General features: G+C 42.8%; 1 protein-coding gene across 2 annotated transcripts in view; it reads left to right on the top strand.

Moving 5' to 3' along the window:
• EYA2 (EYA transcriptional coactivator and phosphatase 2) overlaps positions 1-14,137 on the top strand; it is a 102,416-nt gene extending 88,279 nt beyond the window's left edge. For both annotated transcript variants that reach the window (XM_074842892.1, XM_074842891.1), the window contains exons 11-16: positions 4,217-4,275; positions 6,485-6,645; positions 7,675-7,789; positions 8,381-8,502; positions 9,326-9,426; positions 13,278-14,137. In XM_074842892.1, coding sequence (XP_074698993.1) covers positions 4,217-4,275; positions 6,485-6,645; positions 7,675-7,789; positions 8,381-8,502; positions 9,326-9,426; positions 13,278-13,358 — 639 coding nt within the window. In that variant the 3' untranslated portion in view covers positions 13,359-14,137. The remainder of the gene's footprint in view (positions 1-4,216; positions 4,276-6,484; positions 6,646-7,674; positions 7,790-8,380; positions 8,503-9,325; positions 9,427-13,277) is intronic.
• The last annotated feature ends 1,942 nt before the right edge of the window (positions 14,138-16,079 follow it).

Raw genomic sequence — 16,079 nt, 5'->3', positions numbered from 1 at the left:
GTTTTAGGATCATACATCACCGAGTGCTATACTTTAAAAAATGCAGTGAATTACATTCTTAAAAAAAAACAAATAAATTGGTAAAAAGCAAGCACAGAAGCTGATTCAGTTCTAGACCTACAGACGTTACCGTATACGTTAGCACCATCATGTGGTATAACACTGGCCTGTACAAGACAAAAGTAAGCTAAAACTGCACTGGGCTGAAACCATTTCTGACCCTCTTCTGTGTTGGGGCATCATGAAAGAAGCTGTGAGAAAGCAGTAGGATAGTTGCCCCATTCGAGACCAAAGCAAGAGTACTCTTACTAGATAATGCTAAACATAGCAAAACTTTTCTCTGGCACAAATCCATAGCCAAGTTCAGGCATTCTGGGGGGCCCAGCAGACTGAACCAACCAGAGCATGGCTGGCCTCGGTCCTGAGAGCAGAGGCAGGGGGAAAGTGGAGGAAATGTTGCCCATCCTCACTGGAGAGGCAGGTTGGACAAGGAGATCAGTTATTTCCTTGCTTTAGCACAGGGGAATGGTTTATTTTGCTGGCTTCAGTTTTCAGTGCTGTGCAAAGCAGAAGGTGCTGCCAGGGTGTAAATTCCTTTTGAAGCATTCCCAGAAAGTGCCTGATGAGAATGAAACATTTGTCCATAGATACAGCAAGGTTTGCACAGCTCTTGGTAGCATTTGTGGGATCTTCCTTAGTCTGGTGAGGATGTGATTTCACATCCTAGCAAAAAACTGGTTTCAAAGTCTGAGTGAGGAGCCTGAACTGGAATACGCCCTTTTTTCTATCAAAAAATGATTCTGAGGCTCTGTTGTTAGCCAGGGCTTTATCTGTTTTCAGGGTTTGCCCAGAAGGGATTCAGGCCACTGTTTCCTGGATGCATTGTCTGGATGCATTCTTCCTGCTGTGCCCGGGAGTGGGAATCTTGGATGTGTGAAAAGGCGAACCAGCAGATCCATTCAGATAACCTGCTTCAACTATCCTCTTAGGCCAATTTCCCATTCAATTCACCCCAAACCCCCAGCTAGTTGAATGGAAGGAGACTGATCACTGGTCCCCAGGGCAGGTGGGTGACTGGAGAAGCCTTAGATGCAGACTCCTACCAAACTCTTTCCATTTTTTTACAGAAGGGGATTCTCTGTCAGCAAGGTAACTCTTAAGTTGGAAAACTTAGAAGCTGGACTTTTATTCCAGCTGATTCAGGGCCAGGGGGAGGTCGATGCTTGTTGAAGCACAGCTTAGTGGTGTGCCTGCCCTGTAGCAAAGAAGCAAGGTGCCAAACCTTGACAAGGGCAGCCAGTGTGTTGCACTTCCAGGGCATGCAGGGACACAAGCATTGCCCAGTTCTGGAGGTTGTTAGCAACAGAACACAGGTAAGCAAGGACTGCATTTGCTGAGCCCCACGTTGAAATCACACAAGTGTGGTTTTGCTACACTGATTCATCCACTCGTGTAGCACATGCCTGTCGACCACATCATCTCTGCTTGCAGTTGGAACAGTACAGACAGATTTAATCCCTACAGTCTGCGAATATAGGCCATACAAGGTGTTGTGTACAAAGGGCTCTGATCACACTGCAGAATGTATCAGCAAATATTTGCTTGGAAGGAGGTATTATCACTTTCTGTTCCCCTTTTGGGAAATGGGGGAGAAAAGGAGTTGTGCAAGGCTACTGGTCACAGTGAAGTTAAAATACGAACTCTGGTCTTTCCAGGGTTGTGCTTTTTCTCCCAGATGCCTTTTGTTCACAGTGCAGTGCTGGCTAAAGAATAGTACCTTCCACCCCCAGTCCCTCTGGAGATATTATTGTCTAGCACTCTGGAAAACAGGTATTAAGGACAGGAGGACTGACTAGGGCATGAGGAATTAACAAACAAGGGGATTAGTGTGTTTACAAGTTACTGCCTTTCAGAGCCATCCCTGGAGGTTTTGTGTTCTGGGAACTGTTAACCCCCTGCCTAATGAGGGACACAAGCTTGACTGATCAATGAATCCATGAGATGTTTAAAAATCTCTTAACACAATCCTGAAAACAGACAACCTGCATGTTCCTAAGTTGTTTTCATACCTTGAGAGTATTCAGAGGGAGCTTAAGTGATAACAGAAGGAGCTTCTCCATGCATCCTCAGGAACAGCTTGTATTTTCACAAGGAGGCAGCAGAGGCTTTCTCCAAGCCTGCAGTACTGTTCCAAAGCTGCATTAGCTCAGGCTTCTTTACATGTGGGTACAAGGGTCTGGTCCCACCTGGAGGCAGGTTGCGTAGCACAGACTGACCTAGAGATACCACAACAGTAGAAACAGTTCAGTTCCCAGAGTTGCGAGGGTTGACTGAGGTCTTACACGTTTGACTCACAGGCTGTACGTGCCACACATCATATACCTCTGAGATTCTAGAGTATCATTTTGAAAAGTCAGCAGATGTGAAAACTGGGATATGTCCACATTGCAGACTCCCATTTGAACAATCTGGACCTTCTTTTCAGCAGCCCAGATATCCTGCCTTGATTCCCTACTCACTGAGATCTCAAGGAAATTCTGTAAGAATGAAAAATTAGTCTCATAACCAAGTAGTAAAACATCGTCCACATTCTTGCTTTAACCAGCTTCCTTGTGTTTCACCCAGTAACACGATAGGCTCAGCCGGCGGACTATGAGGTAGCGTCTCACCAAGTGTCATGGTATTTTATTAAGTTAGAAATGCGATAGCTACTGTTGTCACACTTCAGTGTACAGAACAATTCATTCACAAATGAGAAAAACAGATCCCTCCACAAATACCTTTCCCCTGACTTAATGCCCTGCATCATACAACTGGAGTGGGCTGCATCAATATTCTCCCAGCATGGCTCACAACAGCTACTGGGAGCGGGGCTTAAAAAATGATGGGGGTGGAGGAGAGAGAGAGAGAGGTGCCAGCAGAGATCTGCTATTTAGCCACTTGGCTCCAGTTATATACAGAAATATACACACCAGCAATAGGTTGATAAGAGGACTGATGAGATGAGAACAAGATAAAATTGTGTCTTCTTGAGAATTATCTAAATAAATGCTGAAGAAAATCTCATGATTATAGACAAGAACTATCTGTGACATTTTGCCATTGATAGCAAGTTTGATTATTTGTTTGGGGATTTTTTTTCTTTTTTTGAAAGAGGCTAGTTTAAAGTAATTGATGAAACTCTTAATTGTGTAAGGAAGGTAAGACGAACTCCATGGTTTACAGAATACTGAAGTGGTGAAGAATAACTGTACCTTGGTTAGCTGCAGTTGTTCTGACTTTGGAGTCTTGTTGTACCAAGTGCTTTTACCACTGTTGAAAAATTGACCTGAACAAAAGAAATAGTTCATCAGCTTGAAGGCTTTCTGTTTTGTTCTTACCTGCAAGGGTCATGGAGAAAAGAGTTTTAAGGTGGTGGGAGAAGCTTCCTGATTTTTCTCTTTCTAATCTTAATGCTAAGACTAGGAAAGAAACCAAAGAAATAACATTTCTCACATTTTTGAGGCAGGGCCTCCACCATTCAAACAATGAAGAATTTTGAAAGATAAGATCTAGAGTGCATACTTCATGCAGGCTGAGTTCCAAGTATAGATTCTGGTTAAATTTCCTGTGCACAGATTTCCTCATTACTGACACACATAATTCCTTAACTCTGTCTGTGGCTGGGGTATGAAAGGGTGCCGCCTTCAGTGCTTCCGCCCAGCTTCCCTGCACATCAAAGGAAGCTCAGCCCCTTCAGAACAAACTGGAAAAACACCGGCAGGACAGACATCTCTGGAAATTTCTTTGGGACAGATGTTCTCCCCTTGTAATTATGTGGGCATACACCTCCTGTCCAAAGCAGTATTCTCACAGGGGGCAAGACTGCCAAATCTCTGTCTTATCATGCATACAGAGTTTAAAACCCACAGTTTTCCTGGCTAAAACACAAGCATCTCTCTCCCTCCTGTCTGCATAGGAAGGATTTTCACTTACTGTATTATTCAAGAGCTGTTGTGCCCTTAAATAACAGCAGATCTCTCACACACGCACTGTCTATTCATATTTTGTGCAAGTGCTATGTGATACTTGTTCCTAACAATTAACTGGCTAGACTATGCCAGACAATACTAGCAATATGTAAGATCTTATCTCCTTAATACTACCCTTAATACATTCTTTCAAATTTTTTTCAAAGCATTTACTTACTGCTGTATTCTTTTTCATACACTTTTAGGACTGTGACCAGATCCACATAGATGATGTATCATCAGATGATAATGGTCAAGATCTAAGGTACGGGATCTCCAGGCTGGAAGCTGTAGGTCAGGTAGTCCCCAGCTGTTTGAAAATAGCAGGGGGCTGGTCAGTGATGTAAAATAACATTCTCAGCCATGTGCCCTCTCACCTCCCTGGCTCCATGCTGTCTGCATTTATTAAGCACACAGAAGCAGAGTCCCCTTTCTCACATTAATATGCCTGTGCCTACTGTCAAGCCCTGACTGTACTGAGCTTTGAACCATTCTGGGAAATACATCTAAAATTAGGTTGAACTGCAGTCAGACTACACTGGTTTCTGATATGATTTGGCCAGCCAGTTGGCACAGGTGTGGCCAAAATCCTTCAAAACTAGATTGGAAGGTTTCCCACTGCCCAATCTGTAATGAATGGGCTTAGTAGTGAGGATTGTGGACCTTGCCATGCCAGAGCCTTGTCACTTGTATCAAAACTGCACCAAAAATTCTTATCTGTATGTTAGATTATCACGTACATAAAAACAACTTCTGTACAATTGCATCTACCTTTCCCAAAGTGTTGCCTGCAGAGTTATGGTAATTGGCACAAGAATTAAATGTGCAGAGCTCATACGGAGCTTTATAATTTGTGTTTTTATGGCTGGTTATTATGAGAAATGGGTGCAGAAACAGCACAGAAAACAATGAAGTGTTTTAAGGAAGAGACTTTTCCTTCTGCAGAGAGCAATTGAATGATTTTTCGCTGTAACTGCAACTCTAGTTTGTGCTTTGCGACGCACTGAAATGGCAAATGTCTATTTAGGTCCTTTGGCTCTAGTGGCCTGTAAGCAGGTGAGTCTGAATACTTGTTCAGGCATTGATTAAAACATTAATTCAGGTTTTATCTCAATCAGTGCACTTACTTTGAGTGAACGAAAAAATCTGTATGCTAGCAGCATATCTTGAATCCTGTGAAAAGCCCCTGCCGGAGTGGTTTCGTTTGTTTCAAAAATACTTCTCAGCTGCTCATGACTTGTCTGTGTGGGAGATGAAGCTGAGCGGACTGAAGTATGTTGAGCATGTTAAACTCCTATCTGGACGCTCTAATACAGAAGTAAAGTGGCATCAGGACTTTCTAGAAGGGGAAATTACTGTGCAGTGAACCCGGATGTGAATATACAAGCACTGGCTACTCCCCCAGTGAGGTGTCAGCAGCAGTATAAGCTGAGCTAGCTTCAGGGTGCAGCTGAGAAGGGTAGGTCTGTGTCACTGAGCTTTCCTGTCCCTTCCCTTGCTCTGGTTCAAGGTGAGTTTGTCCGAATCCACTGGGCCTGTGACCTGATCCAGCCAACTGTGCCCCCTGAGCTGTGGCTGACCTCTTCCATCGCGGCTTGGGCTGAGATCTGCTCAAACCGTGAAACCCATCCTGCTGCCGTCATCCGGCAAACATTTTAAGATGACATGAGCTGGTATTGTCTCTTTGTGTACCCCCCATCCCCCAAACCAGGGAACTGATCCAGCTGAAAAGCAACTTCTGTTTTTTAAAGCTGTGTTATCTTCTAACTGGAATAGTTCCCTGATGTGACTCACCTCAGTGATGAAGAAATGTTTGTGCTGGTACAAAGAAAGGGACATCAAGAAGGGCTGAAGACAGGAACAAATGCCTGGTAGAAGGCAGGATTGCCTCCTTCACAGAAACTGCCTGTTCAGGTGTTTGTGGAACTGTCACTTGCCCCCAGTTCATTGTGGTAATTACCCCAGAGTTGCTTTGAAGTATTAACTCAGTTCAAAAAAACCCACAAAACTTGCATGTTGCAGGCAGTTAAGGCTCCTTTAGTTAATTTCTTCATTTTTTGTCTTGATCAGAAGTGTGTTCGGAGCCTGTTTAGCAATATAGCCGAGCAGTCAGAAAGCTAACACCAGAATTTTCTCCTTTAGAATTTGAATACTTCTGCAGTTACCATAGCAGCCTGGATGAGAGGCAGGTGATGAATTTCAGTGTCCTGAGGACAGTCAGATATTTTGTAGTCCAGAGAACCTCAGAATTGGCAGGGAGTGCTAAGTAACCTGCATTGTGTTTACAGTAGAACATTTTTTAAATCTGTGCTAGTAACCATGCTAGAGATGAACTCCAGTTCTGTACAGCATGTCCTGCATATACCTCTGCTGCCACTTATCTCCACATTTCTTTTCAATTGTTTCCACTCCCTGCTGGCACTGTATAGACTGTAATTATACTGACCTCTCCCCTTCCCTCCTCCCTTTCCCAGTACATACAACTTCTCTGCGGATGGTTTTCACAGTTCAACTGCCAGTGCAAATCTGTGTCTGGGCTCGGGTGTTCATGGGGGAGTTGACTGGATGAGGAAATTAGCATTCCGCTACCGTCGGGTGAAAGAGATGTACAACACCTACAAAAACAACGTAGGGGGTAAGTGTCTATGGCCAGGCAACAAGCGTGCCTTTCATCTTCCCAGATACTCTGACCCTGCTAGGGACATCTGCAGAGGAGGTGTAGAGAGCATTGTGATAAGAATACTTCACAGTGAGCTGAGCAAGTATTTCAACAGTCATCCTTAAATAAGGTTCTGTACAGGATTTGCAGAGATATGCTAAAATACCTGGTTTAGTGGTTTGAGAAGGACTGAAATATGAGTGTGGGGCTTTATCCTGCAATTTCTTTGGCAGGAAAGCAACCTTCTCCAGTTTTCCGAAATGTTTAGTAAGCAAGCAAGCAGTTGAAAATGAAATACGCTTTTTTTTCCCACAGAACACATGGCTGATCTCTGTCTGAAGGCATTCTTGTATCATAACGACTTGGTTTTAACTCCCCCAAAAGAATACCACCAGTTATCAGGATGCCCTGGGTTTCTTCATGTCAGCTAGTTCCAGACAGTTCTTCCAGTACACTGCTCTGCTTCTCTGTTAGAACATCAGTGCCAGGTCTCTGACTAGAAAGAGAAAGAAGCAAAACTCAAGAGTATCACCACAACCTTTGTGTTGGTTGGAGAAATAGCCTGCCCGCATGTACTGGAAATGGTGCGTAACTTTTCATGAGAAACAAACCATCCTGGCTTCAGATGTCTCTCAGCTCAGGCCACTACCCACTATACACAGCTCTTTCATCCTTCAGGGTGTTTTAACGAGGTCCCACAGCGTGCGGGTGACTGATACCATTCTGCCGGAGAGGAAGGGAGCTGAGCTGCAGCAGCACAGGAGTGTTGCAGTAGGAAGGGGGCTGAGCTGCAGCAGCACAGGAGTGTTGCGGTCGGGCCTCACGTACCTCAGGGCAGAGCCTTGGAGTGACGTGGCAAAGGGAAGCAGCCTGCACCAGGGCTAAGAGAAGGGCGGTGGGAGAGAGAGGGTTCAGAACACAGGCAGGCGCCCTTTGGCATTCTACAGCCAAAACCATGCAACTGCCTTTCCTGTGCTTCTGCAAAGATGCTTTCCCTGCTTACAGGTTTAATAGGAGCTCCTAAGAGGGAAACCTGGCTGCAGTTAAGAGCAGAACTTGAAGCGCTGACTGATCTTTGGCTCACACATGCTCTGAAGGCGCTGAATTTGATACATTCCCGGTAAGAACAGCTTAAAGAATTGCCTACAGACTTGATCCAGGATCTTCTTTGCTTCCCTTTTTTTCTCCCCTCTAAACAAATCGAGACACATTTATAGGACTTTGCTGGCCAAACCTGTGGGAGGCCAGTCTGCACATGTTTGCCAGACTTGAATTATCAAGGGTTGGGGTGAGATTGAGATGATGAACCGAGCAAAACAAAAACCAGTCCTTTTCCTTGCCTTTCTGTGGCTACCTCATCGGTGGCACACTTTTCATATGAGCAGATTTACAAGAGTAGGAAAAGGGCCCATCCCTGAACCTGCTCACTCCAAGAACCCAGCATGGACATTACTATGTGGTGTTTAAATTCCCACAAAATAGATCCTGGCACGCATGCAGTAAGGCTGCATCACTGCTGCTAGTTTATGTTTTCTTTCATTCTACTAAGCTGATAAAAAGACATTACCAGTACTCACGTTATCTGCCTCTAGCTGCATAATCTCCCAGTGGCTTGGGAACTTCCAGTTGCAAGAAATGTTTGCTTCCTACTTTCGGTCTAGAGTAAAAGAAAGAAACACGGATTGCCATTTTACTAACTTTTGTTTTCTAGGCCTAACTGTGTGAATGTGTTGGTCACCACAACTCAGCTCATACCAGCTCTCGCTAAAGTGCTTCTCTATGGACTGGGCACTGTCTTTCCTATTGAAAATATTTACAGTGCAACAAAAACAGGTAAGAGCAAACTAACGTAGGCCTCACCAAAGACTGAAGTTTCGTCCCTAAGTCAGGAATATCCATCAAACCTGATCACAACAAGCAATGTATAAGCTTCATTTTTAGGTCCATGTTTACACATCTCTAATTCACATCCTGACTGCCCACACTTAAGCTAGTACAGATGGCAAAAAAAAAAAAAAATCTAAGTCTTCCCAAGTGTCTCCATGGGGGAGTGAGCCTGAAAAATATCCACCCTATGGAGCGTGTGGGATGTTAAGCTGCACCCAGTGAGGAAGAAGACAGTCTGGTTGGACCTGTTCCATACAGAAACACTGAATCCTCTTATTCTTGCAGAGGGGTCAAGTGTGCTGGATGAGCTTTATGAAGCTGTGTGAGTAATAAATACTGGTTGGGTTGGCTTGGAGCTTTTTTAATGTTCTGTTCTTTCTGGTATAAGTGTTTGAACATCTGAGATTTGTATTTTCATGTTTTTACTGCAACCAAAATGAATAGAAGAGGGCTCTTGAAACTGAATACCACAAGTGTCACATCAGTCTACCAGCTGCTGGTCTAAGCAGTGCATCAAAGTCACAAAGCTTACGGAAAACCGGCAACACTTGGAAGTCCTTGGCTGATAAAGAAAATGCTAGTAACTGTCATGAGATGGAGAGAATCCATCTCAGATTAAGATTCAATTAGATTCTAATTTCAAAAGAAAACAAGGAATGTAGCAGCATGTTCAGTTAGGTCCCAACTCTGGCTCCAGTACCTGAATGTTAGCCCTACCTGCTGTATGTGTCCAGATTAAAAAAAATGTGTCTTCTCTTCTGTTGCTTAGGGAAAGAGAGCTGTTTTGAAAGAATAATGCAAAGGTTTGGAAGGAAAGCCGTGTACATTGTAATAGGAGATGGTGTTGAAGAGGAACAGGGAGCAAAAAAGGTACAGTTTGTGGATGCCACGCTGGATTCTTCTAAGTTTTCATTTCAGTGACCCTTTCTTTACTTAAGCATTTAATGAAGCTCCCTCCATTTGAAACAGTTTACAATTGGTCTCATTTCTTAACATGCAAAATACCCAACAACCTTGTGAGAAATTCCATGCTGTAAATCCCCCCACCTTGGCAACTAGTGCAATTCTTCAGGTAGTCGCTGTGTCACATGTTCCACAAATCATTCTTGCTTAATAAAGATGGCTTTAAACACGTAAAAAGGAAAACTCCAGTGTGTGATCTCAGATGAGCAAGCAGGATGAATTTCTGCTCTACACATGTTGCTTTTGTAAATTCAAAATTCACTGGAGTTAGTTTTGAATTACTTACTAGAATATGCATATATGCATACATGTATTTATGACTCATTGAGATCATGGGGTGTAACATCATTGGAGTGAATACCAAAGGGACTAGTACTGAGTTGCTGCCTTTATCAATTGCTTATGGATCAATGATGTGATTAATTTCACAAGTAAAATGAAATTGGGAAGATGTACTGAATACAAAGTAGAACAGGAACTGCGAAAGCCGTATGGTCAGGAATAACAAACCCTCAGTAGTGTTTCATGCTCACTGCAGAGATGTGGCCCACCAGCAGAGGTAGCCTTAGGAGGAATTAAACGGACTAACGTGTGCATCCAATTGAGTCCTCCAGTCATTAGTATCCACAGTCCATGCATTGGGAAATGAGAACTGGAGTTTTAGGGACCAGTTGAAGCCTCTTTGCTTTGGGTAGACTGTAAGAGGAGAGAAACTGGAACCCCAGAGCTTGGAAGAGATGAAAGAATTTGAGAAGATCAAAGCCTACATTCTGCTTGCAGTGATGGGGGGAGTAGTGGGGCGGTTAGAGATACTGCAAGGAATACCTCCTGCCATACACATACTCCAGTGGAGGAGTGCTAGAAACATGGAGAGCAATGACAAGAGACCTGAGGGAAAGCAGTGAGGTACACCAACTGTATCGTACAGCATGAGAGTTGAACAGCCAAATTTTTCATCTCCTAAACTTCAGAACAGAAACCTGCCTGGAATCTCTATTTATTTGGCTTTACAGGCAGAGGAATACAATTTGTTAATGGCAAGCGTTATTTTCAAGATGTATTTGTGTACCCTGGGTCCTGTACTCCTGATGTGACTGCAGAAACATGATTGAGATGCATTTGCTTCAGGAGCATTGCACATGAGATGCAGGAACTGATGGCATGAACCCCATCTTCAGCGAACTAGTTAATTTTTAATAGGCACACAGATGACTGTAGTAGCTCAGGTCATCCTGCAACAACTTTCCAACCAAATTTGAACTCATTGGGTGCACAAGCCCAGGAATAAAGAGATCCCAGCAGATAAGGTGATGGGCACATGTTCTATCCCCAGAATTGTATCTCAAGTCATCTTCAAAGCAGCAGAAACCCTCTTTTGTAGTGTGTTTCCCCTGGCTGATGGAAGCAACAATACCCATACCCACCTTGGAAAATTAGCTGAATCTGCAGGTGGTTCTCTAGCTCACAAAGGGTTAAGGAGTTGTCAGAGAAGAGTCCCAAATGCATGACTGGGAATGAAGTGATAATAGCCTGCTGCTTTTGACAGCCCAGTGCCATACTTCAAAGGTAGTGGGTCAGTGAACGTGACTGCATCAAAGGCTGCAAGGGCTCTCTGGCTCTAGGAAGAAGTGGAAAGGTTCAACGATCTTCTATGCCAGGATTTCAAGAGCCCTCATGCTTGTGTCTCCTGGCCTAAGCAGCTCTCCCATTAATAGAGCACATTCTTTGCTGGGCTGTCACCTCCTTTGATTGATGACAATCATTAGTCAAGGCTTCTACACACCTGAGCTTCATACAAAAAAAACAGGGGCGGGGGAGGGGGGGGCAGGCAGAGAGCCTTTCACTGTTTTGCCGGCAGCACTGATAATATCTCCATTTTAGTGGGTCATTTTTCTTCACCTGTCTCATGAGTGATAAATCTGTAGATGCTGAACAACAGGAGTGTCTGGGAGGCCAAGTCTTCTTCTGCTTTAAGAAAGAGAAATAGATAATTTAATGGAAGGGATTTAATAACAACCAGGGGAGGGGGAAGAAAAGAACTTTTCCCCTTGAAGTGAAATTGCAGAGCGGTAGATTCCAGTCACTTCAGCTGTCTGTGTTTGCTCGCTGTCTCTACACACACTGATAAATAGCTTGAAGGAAACATTTGTTTACTGATAGGCAACATAGCAGAGGGGAGCTTGAGTTGTGTTTAAACATTAGAGGAGTGTAAATAGACACTCTGTAAAATAAACATCTGGAACCACTGGAGTTTTTTTTCTTACACAGGCAGGTACACTTGGAAAAGGAACATCTCCCTTCATCAGAACCATCTATCTAGGAAGTGAATGTTGTCTAAAGCTTTGTCGAAGCTATTTAGCCAGAAGCAGTATGTTTACAGCTGAATTATTTACAGTGATAAAATAGTCAGAAATTTTATTCCTGTGCTGGAAGGGGAGTTAGCTCTATCAGTTAAGGCCTTCTATACTTTTGCTACTGCATACATACCACTGACTGTACAGAGACTGGTATTTTGTGAGGAAGCTAAGAAAATTCAAATCCCAAATGTTGTTGCAGAATCTAAGTGCAGAAATGAGCTGTGTCTTTGATCAAAAGTACTGCTTTAACTGTTCTGGAACCGGAAAATACCAAGAAAAGTTGTATTTTACATCTAAAAGCAAGTTCTGATTGTTCTGAGGTTGCACACAACCACCAGGATCATAGCTACTGCTAATGATTGCAGAACTGTTTTGTTACAGTGATGCTTTCAGGGTACTGTTTGTACCTTACCAGATGACAATTTCCATGTCAAGTCCCCTGCAACTTGTTCAAAAGTTGGTACTTTCTCCTCCTTCAGGTGCAAGTCTTGTTTTCCTAGAGTATAGTCACAATTTTCAAGAAAGTAATCAGGATATTACAAAGAAGATATAGTAGGTCGCAGGTAGTTGGCCTTTCCAGATTTTGTCTGGATGTGAAGATTTCAAGTGGAACTGGCTGGTTAGAACTTGGACATTTGTATACGTTACTTCAGATTTATCACAGTAAATATAAATTGAAAAACAGGGAGGCAGCAGAAGAATGTAAGATAAGTTTCTCAAAAACAGGAATTAGGAAAGTTTTTTTGGGACAGGCTGTCTAATAAGCCTATCACACCTTTCTCTGAGGCAGCAGTGTTACACTAAATGAGTAATTGATCTGAGCAATGATACCAGTTCCTACATTTCCAGAAAATGCAGTGTGACCTACTGTTTCAGTTAACTAGGGAAGGAAATTGTTAGAAAGCATTTTGACTCTGTGTGGTATTTTATTCTTTTGTTTATATTTTTATAAATAACTTCCTTTTATGATACATACCATTTACTTGTCTCTGCAGCACTGACAACAGCTTTCACTAGTGTTGTTCACCTGAAATTGTTTCTAGAAATACCGCAGTGCTAGAAACATTTCTAATTAATCCATGAACAAAAAATAGGAAAGTTTAGTAGCTAGTACATTCAGGAAGTCAGCCTGCATCCTCCGTCATCTCTGAAGCAGAACACTCCTAAATTGTGGAGGATCTGTTTTCCTCTCTGCATAGAAGAAACATATCAGTAAATAGACACTTCCCACTCCCTTCCTTCCTTCCTTCCTCTCTAAGATGAACCTCCTTGCCTGTGACACCGTGACAACCTGGTGGTCCAAGTACAAAGCTCTGTTCCTGAGGGTGCAAACTAAGAAAGTTGTTTTGATCTCAGTATTAAACAAAAACCAAAAAATACCCTCTTTTGGTTTCACTCTAGCACAACATGCCATTCTGGAGAATCTCTTGTCACGCTGACCTGGAAGCTCTTCGGCACGCCTTGGAACTTGAATATTTGTAGCAGACCCCAACATCTTAGCACTGTGAGGGCTTCACTCAAACTATTACATCGGTTCCACCTATTCCTCAACATTTTCTTAGTAAAAAAATCCCACAGCAACTGCAGTTTTTCTTTTTTTTGAAGGAGAACCCTTTCAGTGGAAGCCTTTAAGAACTTGCAGCCAAAGAACATTGTATCAAGTCCTTCTTCCTTTGGACAGAGGAAAAGCCTTCAGATAACTCGCTGGGGATCCTGCAGTTATATGGTTAAGCTGTAACTGCCTTTTTGCCATCAACGACAAAGACTAGATGTCTTGGGTCTACTTGTCAGTTTTCTTGCTTTTGAAAGGGGAAGAGGACATATTAAGGAGTCTCTGCACAGTACATCACATCACATGGGACCTTCTGAAAATAAGAGTGAAACTGTTGATTTTTTTTTTTTTTTGTATTTTTTTAATTTATGAACTAATCTCATTACTCTGGTATTAAGCTCTGTACCTGTGTTTTTAATCTGGCTTTTTGGGGTGGGTGGGTGGGGAGAGTCTTACCATTCTAAATTAATAGTTCATTTCTCCAGAACAAACTCTGGGGAAAAATCATATTGTGTACATTAATAATAAGGACACATGGTACTGTTGATAAGAACTATAGCTGTGTTTTTAAATCTTACATAGATGGTATGTGGACTGTGCATGTGTCTACACGGTGCCTTATGCTGCCATCTTGGTTTTGGGGGTTGGGGGTGGGGAAAAAGTACCTTGTGATGAGTGAAAGGCATTAAATAAAAACATGTTTACATTTTGGGGGACTAGATTACCTGCCTTCTCTTCTCTCCAGCCACTGTTGGATCTAGAGGTATATGTAGAATACATACTCCCTGTTTCAAGCTGGGGTTAGGTTAGAAGGACTCTGAACAGAGCCCCTCGCCTGCAAAATGGAGTCTGTAGCCAGCCATTCTGTCTGTCAGTGGGGCAGAGACTCTGTCCACTGGGAGAGAACGTGGGCACTCAGCACATCTAACTTGTCCTGCAAAGGAAGATGAAGGGCAAGCAAATATTGCAGCTGTGCATATTTATTTTTATGTAAATAAATGCATCTACAAGTAAGCTTCAGCTTTAGGATTTCTGCTGAGCTGGCCTGTTAATTCTTGTTGTCAAAATATTTCAGTTCTCTGGGCCTGGATGAATCTCTGATTCAATTTCAAAACTGCTCATTCTTGCTTGATGTGGCACCAAATAACCCAGAAGGATCAGAGCCTCCCTGGAACAAGGTGTTAGAGAGAGAGATGCAGCAAGTAATACAATCCCCTTACCTATCATGTGTGAATCAAGATCAAACAAGTAAGAGTTACACAAGTTACAAGTGTGACACAAGTGCTACACAAGCCTGAGTGAAACTCATAATGTCTAAAAACATTTACCTCGGGAAACAGACTCACTGCTAGATCCGACGGGATTTTCTGCCAAACTAAAACAGCAAATATGATCTCAAAATAATCTGATCTCAGTCTTTGGCTCAAAAGGTAGCAGCCATGCAGCAGCTGTAAAACATGTTAGTTACACTTGTCAACAGCAGGCACGACCAAAAACGTCCTTGAAGTACATGCTTTGGAGGCATTTGCAAAGAGCTGCTCTCTGGGCTGAGTACAACACAAAACAAAATGTGTTTTTTCTAGCAGAGGTGTTGCTTGTCTCCGGGCCTGCTGAGAAGCAAGTCTAGCAGAATTTTGCCCTCAGGGTTTTCCAGCTGGGAGACTGTCCCAAATAGGAAGTTTTATCACAAGTCAAGGACATCAAACTCAATGGAGAATTGACTGCTTCTCGCAAGATAAGCACACCGGTAAATAAAACCTTTGAAAGAGGAACAAATGCCAGGGATGGCAGACTCCTAAGAAAGCACAACTTTAGCTTTTAACACCCTGTCAATCAGCTAATTGCTCTTCCTTGAAATTCCAAATTTAACACCTGCCTTAATTGAGTCAATTATCCAAGTACTGATTTTTTTTTTTTTTCCTAAAGCTTCTTAGAAGATTTTGCTTTCTGAATGTATTTAAAGACTCTCAAGCTCTGTTTCTGTCTCCAAAGCTCTTAGCAGAGCTTTGGGCCTGTTCTCTGCTAGTGCCTGCTTGTGCTCCACATACCACTGCTATAAATGATTTCTCCATGTTCCTCCTTACTTACCCACAGGTAACACAGCTGATGAGGGTGGTGTACACCAGCATTAGGAACACTTGTTTGCGTACCACTTCACTTCCTTACAGTTGTTGTGGCACATGTTCATCTCTCACTCAGGATTTACTGTTCCAGGCAGTCTGTGATGGCTAGAAGAGGGATCCGTAACAACTTTTTATTCATAAACATACAAAAGGACTGGGAACAGACGCAGACATACATACCAGTCTTGCTCAGCTCTTTCACCTGTGTTCTTATGCATTTCTACATTGTTACAGGATAAAATCCTTTCTTAGTCACATCACTAACCAGACTAGAGTACGGCTGTGATGTGACAAGGTTCCCAAACAAGTAAAGCTGAATCCAAGGTGAACAAACCAAGTAAGTCATGTTAGTACCATTACTGAAATGTGTAGCCCATAGCAAAATCTATTCTGTCAAAAAATGTTTAGTACATTAGTACATGTCTGGACCTCTGTAATACAGACCTTTTGTATCTTAAATGGAAAGGGGGACATGAAAGACTGGCGAGATAATATGGGTTGAAGTCTTGAAGGGGACTGTAAGCTTGA

Source organism: Strix aluco, chromosome 17 (genome assembly GCF_031877795.1).
Source record: "Strix aluco isolate bStrAlu1 chromosome 17, bStrAlu1.hap1, whole genome shotgun sequence".
In the NCBI taxonomy this organism is placed as follows: domain Eukaryota; kingdom Metazoa; phylum Chordata; class Aves; order Strigiformes; family Strigidae; genus Strix; species Strix aluco.
Note: the sequence above shows the minus strand (reverse complement) of the source record. Positions and strands in the feature narration are given on the sequence as shown.